Source organism: Dasypus novemcinctus, chromosome 21, assembly GCF_030445035.2.
Source record: "Dasypus novemcinctus isolate mDasNov1 chromosome 21, mDasNov1.1.hap2, whole genome shotgun sequence".
Lineage (NCBI taxonomy): Eukaryota > Metazoa > Chordata > Mammalia > Cingulata > Dasypodidae > Dasypus > Dasypus novemcinctus.
Window position 1 is genome coordinate 79,032,561 of NC_080693.1, and position 7,329 is coordinate 79,039,889.

General features: G+C 52.5%; 1 protein-coding gene across 1 annotated transcript; it reads right to left on the reverse strand.

Moving 5' to 3' along the window:
- Positions 1 to 4,096: 4,096 nt before the first annotated feature.
- On the reverse strand, positions 4,097 to 6,592 carry LOC101441321 (CMRF35-like molecule 2). Its single transcript, XM_004463454.1, has 3 exons — positions 6,235 to 6,592; positions 5,736 to 5,754; positions 4,097 to 4,208 (listed from the first exon to the last, which is right to left on the reverse strand). The coding sequence occupies exons 1-3, from the start codon at positions 6,590 to 6,592 to the stop codon at positions 4,097 to 4,099; spliced, it is 489 nt and encodes a 162-aa protein (XP_004463511.1).
- Positions 6,593 to 7,329: the final 737 nt, after the last annotated feature.

A 7,329-nucleotide genomic window follows, 5' to 3' on the forward strand; every position in this document is an offset into this window, starting at 1 on the left:
CAGGTGAATGGCTCTGTCTCTCTTCCTGCAGTTTCTGCCATGTCTAAGGAGCCATATCTATTCCTGTCTTCCTGGGGCTTGCTTCTCTTTCCTCTGCATGCTGACTGACTTCCTGGGGCTCCAGCTTAAGACTTCAGCATCAAACTCCAATATCAAAACTCCAACATCAGAAACTCCAAACTCTGTCTTTTGTCATGTCTTTTATCTGTGAGTCCCCACCCACCAAGGGACAAGGACTCAACGCCCTGCTGATGTGGCCCAATCAAAGCCCTAATCATAACTTAATCATGCCCAGGTATGACCAGTTTACAAACATAATCCAATATCTATTTTTGGAATTCATAACCATATCAAACTGCTACACCTTTGAAACACTAGATTCCAAAAGAACAATGGATGGCACAAGCAAGAAAATAGATAAAATCTGACAATACCAAATTGTGGTAAGCATAAAATGGCAGGAACCCTCATACACTGCTGGAGGGTATAAATTGGTACAACTTTGGAAAATGGTTTGGCAATACGAATGAAAGTGAAGATGCACACACATCATCTCCCCTCCTGAGGACAGAGCTGTATACTTGGCAGGGTTCAATCAGAAAAGCAGAGCTATGCCAGGTTGTTTAACAGAGGTGTGGGAAAATCTGCAGGGACAAATAAAAGATGATGAGGCACCCAGAGATGAGCCATGTTGGAAGCCCCTACCAACCCCAAGACCTGGAGGGACAGAGGGAGATGGCATTACCAGAGTCCAGGTTGGGCAGTAGGAGCCGAGCTGGGACCATGGCAGGGAGGCTCTCTGGGGAGCTGGAATGGTGGAGAAGCAGCTACTGCTGACTATGCCACTTTATGAGTTTCCTGTGCTACAGTAACAAATGAGCACAAATTCAGGGGTTTAGAACAACATGCATTTATTCTCTTACAATTTTGAAGTCCCAAGTCTGAAATATCTTTCACCAGATTAAAGTCAGGATGTCTACAGGGCCACGTCACTTCAGGAGGCTCCATTGGGGAGGACCTGTTTCCTTGCCTTTTCCGACTTCTAGAGCTGCTCACATTTCTTGGCTCATGGCTCCTTCCATCTTCAAAGCCAGCAGCAGAGCATCTTCCAGCCTCCCTGGGCCCTTCCTCCCAGGTGTCCCCACCTGTCCTCTGACCCCAACTCCCCTGCCTCCCTCTTTCCCTTATAAGCACCATCCTGAGAATGAGGAGAATCTCCCCACCTCAAGATCCTTCTTAAGGATCCATCTGCAAAGTCCCTTTTGCCATGTAAACACATTCACAGTTTTCAGAAATCAGATGTGGACACCTTTTGGGGGGGACTACTAGGGGAGGGGGTGTCTACCACACCACCAAAGCAGAGGGAGGGAGAGAAATACCCTGCCTTAGCCTTTCCTCATGCCCTCATGCTCCCTTCAGCACTTCCCACTGGCCAAACCTTCCTAACAGGAAGCCATTTTGCAAGAAAGCCTATAAAACATAGTTTTCAGTGTCCAGACCTTCTGTGACAAAGAACAGAATAGGCAGGAGGGCAGGGAGTAGACCTGAGAGCAAACAGGAAAATGACTGACATGCTTTCCTATGGATTACCCATGCTGAGCACAGAATGTGGCCCTGTTACCTAAACTGGATGCAATCCAAAGGTCCATCCCCAGTAGAACGCAATCCCATTCAGTAATGCAAATGAGCAAACTATAGCCACAAATACGAATCTCACAGGCATAATGTTAAGTGAAAGAAGCAAATCATAAAAAAAATAAGTGGAATATGATTCTACTATACAAAGTCCTGAAGTTGGCATCTTAGACCTGGGAGCTTAGTGTCATGCAGGAGGAATAAGGAGGGACACCCTTCCAGTTCTGGAGGTCAGAAGCCTAACTGAACTAAAATAAAGGTATTAGCAGGATGTATTCCTTCTGGAAGCTCTAGGGAAGAATCCATTTCCTTGCCTTTTCCACATCCCTCTCCGTGAGGGTCACACGAATGGGCATTTCTCTCACTGCAAACCACAGGGGCATGTGCTAGGCGCCTCGCCCAGGGAAGCCACTCAAGCCTTGGACTCTGGAGCTCTTCAAGAGAGCTGGCCACGTAGCTACGTGATCAGACATGGTGCAGACCCCAAACCAGGCGTGGGGTACACATCCTCAGTCTTCCTGTTTTGTTTAAACAATGCTGACAGCCTGGTATGTCTAGACCCTCCACCTCTAGTATACAGAATTACATCACTTGTCTGTGACGATGTGGACATTCCTGTTTAGTTCTCAGACTTTGACCAGAGGTCATTGCCATGGCTCCAGGCATTCCCAGAGATAGGAAAGAACTGAGTAAAATAGACCTGCTGTGGTAACTCTTCCTTCACACAATACTCAAATAATGGAGAGGTCGACACTTCTACCTCTGCCCTATGCCCAGGTGGGGAAAGCCTGAATTCACTAACGACTTCAACCCACCTCACTTCAACAAACATATGTGTGTCTTCAGTTTGTCAAATGCTGCTAGATCCTGACTATGCAGAGAGAAGTAAATTCTCATTCCATTCCTGTGCTCCATCAGCTCATGAGATCGTATGCCTTTTAGTTACCTCTTATTACGTAACGAATTTTCCCAAAATTTAGTAGCCTAAAACAACATGCATTCAGGGGCAGCTTAGCTGGGCATCTCTGCTGCAGGGTCTCTCACAAGATGCATTTGTGGTGTTGGCTGGGGCTGCAGTCTCCACTGGCGGCTCAAGTGAGGGCAGACCCATTTCTAAGCACACTCGTGCTGCTGGCAGGATTCAGTTCCTCATGGCTTTCGAACCGAGGGTCTTAGTTCCTGGTGGACTATAGAATGGAGGCCTCCCCCAGTTCTTTGTCACTTGGGCCTCTTCCTAGGGTAGCTCACAACACAGCCCAAGAGAAGGTCAGCAAGACAAAAGCAACACAGAAGCCAGAGTCTTTTTCAACCCAATCTAGGAATTGCTATCCAATTACAAGTGATAGCCAATGCTCTCTGTGGTCACCTGTCATCTTCCTTGTCCTGGAAGAAAGAGGCCACAGTCGCCTAATAGGTGGTCTGCAGTTAGCTGCCCAAAGGCTCTGCCCTTGAGTTTCACCTGTTGGATATTTTTGCCAACAACCTGGATGAAGCTCTAGAAGGCATGTGTGATTCTTGTAAATCCAGGCCATGTGGGAAGGGTCAAGAGGAGGGGCAGATGAGCTAGAACACTAGGGCAGAGCCAGGAGGCAGAAAGCAACTCTACCCCAGGGAAACGGCTCCAGTCACTGAGCATGGAGGACACAGAGGGATAAGCAGCAAGGGGGAGAAGGGAGGCTCAAGCTGGAGCCGAGTCAGCCCCCATTCACACCCAGTCCCTGACTGTACCACGAGGCCCTGAGCCTGGCTCTCTTTGTAACTTGTCACAAGGAACCCCTCCTGCCAGCACTTGCTGCTGAGGGGTGGAGCTCTGGACTGCTTCGGAAGCCAGGCCTCCCTTCTCCCTCCTTCATCCCATCTGGACGTGGATCAGGCACCGTACAACCAGACAGACGTGGGCACGGCCTCTGGGGTGACCACCACCATTCCCCGCCCCTCCCTGAGTCAGGCAGGTGTCCCAGAAAGCCTGGGCCCTTCCTCCCAGGTTCCCCCACCTGTCCACCCCTCCTTCCTGCTGCTCTCAACCCAAACCAGCAGCAATAAGGGCAGCTGTGTTTGGGGGACTCTCTGCCCATGTGGCTTGCGCTCTTCATGTATTATCTCATCAATCTGCACCACCACTCTCAGGCTGGTCTGTGTGTCTGTCCCCTTTATAGATCCCAGAACCCGATGACCAGAGCCATCAGGTAGTCCACCCTAGTCATGTGATAAGTAGGCAGCAGCACTGGGCCTTGAGTGCATGTCCGTCTGACCCAAGAGCCCGTGTCCTTGCGCCATGTCCACTCTGCCAGGCCAGCCCAGGAAAGAATCCAGCAAAGGTAGGTCTGCTCCTGGGTGCTAAAGTCCCTTAATGGGCTAACTCATTTTCTCTTGAACATTCCAGGACCATGATGAGATCCACAGCAGGGACCAGAGGCCGTGGGGTGGGAGCTGCAGGTTCCCTGGCCGAGCTGCAGCCCCTTTAGAGGCAGCGCTGAAGCCAGGCCACCCAGAGTGCAGCGCAGCCGAAGCCCATGAGCAGGGCCGCCTTCAGGAAGGCCAGGAGCAGGAAGCTGGCCCATAGCAGGGAGAACCTGCGGAGAGGAGACGGGGCGTGGTCAGCCAGGAGGCCCCTGCGCAGCCCACCCTTGGACCCTGCAATTGGGACACGCATCATGGGTCACCATGGGACTCCCACACTGGTTCTGGTAAATTGCTCCCCAGAGAGACGGGGGACAGGAGAGGCTGCCCAGGGGCCCGTGTGCCTGCCGTCCACTTGGGGGCTCATCTCACAGACTCCCCAGGGGTCCTGCGGGGCGGTGCTGTCATTCTTCTCGGGGCAGATGGTGTTTTCCAAAACTGGTGCCAGCCATACCTCTGGTCCCACAAGCTCTCCTGGGAGCTTGCCAGTCCCCTAACAGGAGGTGGAGTCTATTTCCCCTTCCTCTGAACCTGGGTGGGTCTGAGGGTGGTGGTAAAAGGGATCCAGCCCCTGCCTGGCTCTCCTGGGACCTTATACATGAACCCAACCGCCATGATGGAAGGAAGCCCAGACCACACGGGGAGGCCACAGCCTCTGCTAAGGTCTCTGCAGACACCAGCATGTGCGTGTCAGAGCTTTTAGGTGACTCCAGTCCCCAGCCTCTGAGTCTTCCAGGCGAGGCTCCAGACACAACCCCAGATCCCTGACCCCCACAATCCAAGCACATAATAGATGGTTATTTTATGCTATTACCTTTTAGTATAAAATAGCCACAGTTGCTAGACCAACCACAGTAACTGTAATAATCCTCATTTTATGTTTGAGGACACGCAGGGACAGAGATGGTAAGTAACCTGCCTTTGCATCACACTGCCAGTAGAAAGTGCAATGGGGATGTGCCTCTGACACTAACCCCCTCACACGTAGGCCCAGAAGGAGACAGAGCAAAGAACTGAGACAAAGGCCAGGGACAAGGGTCCCTGAGCTCTAGCGGAGACTGGAGCAGGTGTGGGGGTATCATGCCAGGCCAGGGGTGTCTCCAGCCTCAGCATCTCCATCAGGAGCCTGGCAAAGCCAGAATAGCGGGGACCATCCTCAGGGGCCCAGCAGTTCTTACCAGGTGGGAGGGCAGGGGCTGGGCCTGGGGCTGGTGGGAGCCAGGACTCCGGCACTGGTGGCTGATAGTGGCAGGGCCATGGTCCTCTTTGTCACAGCGGCTAAGCATACAGAGCAGGTCATAAGTCACCGTCGGCGCCAACCTCCCTGTGGCTTAGAATCTGCAGGTGCCTTGAGGCTGCAAACCTCGCCTTCTTCAAGGCACCCGGGGGCCATGGCAGGCAGGGTCAGCCGAGAGAGAGGAGAAGGGTCCCTGGGGGTGGGGGAGTGCCAAGGCCAGCCAGCAGGAGCCCAGCATTACTCCTGCAACTCACACGGGGACATGGCATCTCCTCGGCAGGTGGTTCTTGGGAGGAGCGAACACCCAGGGGCCTCTGCCAGCCCACCAGGAAGTGCCCCAGGAGGCTCCTGCGGGATGAGGCGCCAGCACATTCCCAGTTGCCGCTGTGGGCGCTGGGAAGTCCATTGAGCATCTCAGGTGTCAGGGCCCAGGCACCCCCTCTTTCCCTCCACCCCCACGCACCTCAGGCTCCTCTGCAGCCCTTAAGGACAGGGAGCAAAGCGAAAACCCAGAAAAAAGCACTCCCTCAGAACCAAGAGATTTGAGAGTGTTGCAGCTTTGATTCAGCCTGGACAAAAGTAACAATAAACACCAAGTCCCACTCCATACCAATAATCAGTGCTGTACAACGATTAAGTCATTTAATACTTGCAAACAACCCCACAAGATCAGTACTCTTATTACTCCCATTTTACAAATGGGGACACTGAGGCACAACAGGTTCAATAACTTGCGCTGGCTCACTCAGTCAGCAAGGGGCAGAGATCAGGATTTGAACCCCTCCAAGCTCTAATGCTTCACACCCCCTTTCTACCCATCCACAGGCAGGCACAGGTGCTCTTGCACACACACGTGCACAGGCACAGGTGCAGTCTATGGACCCTTCCTCCACGCCTCAGCGAGGGAGACCAGGTGCCCTGACCTCAGCCCAGGCCAGGCAAAACGGGTAGGAAGTTATTACCTGGAAATACAGTCACTGCCACAGGGGCCTGGGGGCCACTTCCAGGCTTGTCCACTCCGCACCAGTAAGTGCCAGCGTCTCCCTCCTCCAGGTCCACCACGATCACCTGGAACGAGCGCTGGCTGGGGATGTGCCTGAGGGTCACCCGGCCACGCCTCACCACCTCCTCCTCTGCCAGCTGCTCAGTTTCAATGACTCGGGCACAGTCTTGCCAGGTGGCTCCTCGGCACCAGAACTTCCCATAACCCTCATCATCCACACCATACTGGCATTTCACCACCAGAATTCCTCCCACCGTGGCTTCTAAAATCCTGGGGGTGCTCAGAGTGAGATAGCCTGTAAAACAGAAATTCGCCATGGAGACCCAGCCCTCCCCTCCCCCACCACTCCTTGCCATGAACTTGAATGAAGAAATGTGCCATCCTCTACGGCTGGGCGACCTCCATGTCCTTGCACACGAGTCTTTCAATAGGAAGCACATACAGTCATTCAGATGCACGCCACTACGGGCAACTCTGTCCCTCTCTGGTTCTGCAAGCTAAACCACTTTTCTGCTGCATCTCTGGAAGACCAGAAAAATCCTTCCCCTATGGAAGATTCACACACACACACACACTCATCCTTCTCTCACCTCTTTTTCCCAAGCTAGTTTGGCCTTCCTGGGTCTCTGGAAATGATATCAGTATGAACCACATTTTTGGTGCAGGCTCACTCCTTTGTGGGCCACCTCGACTTCCCATTAAGTAGAGGACAGAGAAAGTTGAGCAAGGACCCAGCTCCAGAGCCACACCACCAGTGTATCAGCTGGTAGTCATTTGGGACTCAGGAAGGACCAGACATTTTTCTAAGCTCTTTTCATGTATTCATGAGTATTGTTCCCCCAAACAACCCTCTGCAGACATGTCTGTCCCCACCATGACCAGCCTTCATGAATTCAACTTGACAAAAGCGTCCAGTTGTCCAAGGTTAACATGGCGTTAGGATAGATTGGAATTGGACTTGAACTATAGGTCTAACGTTTCCCTTCCTTCAGAAAGTCCTTTATGCCTGGGAGCAGGAGAGGGAACAGAGCAGGAGAGGGAGAATTTGTGGGCT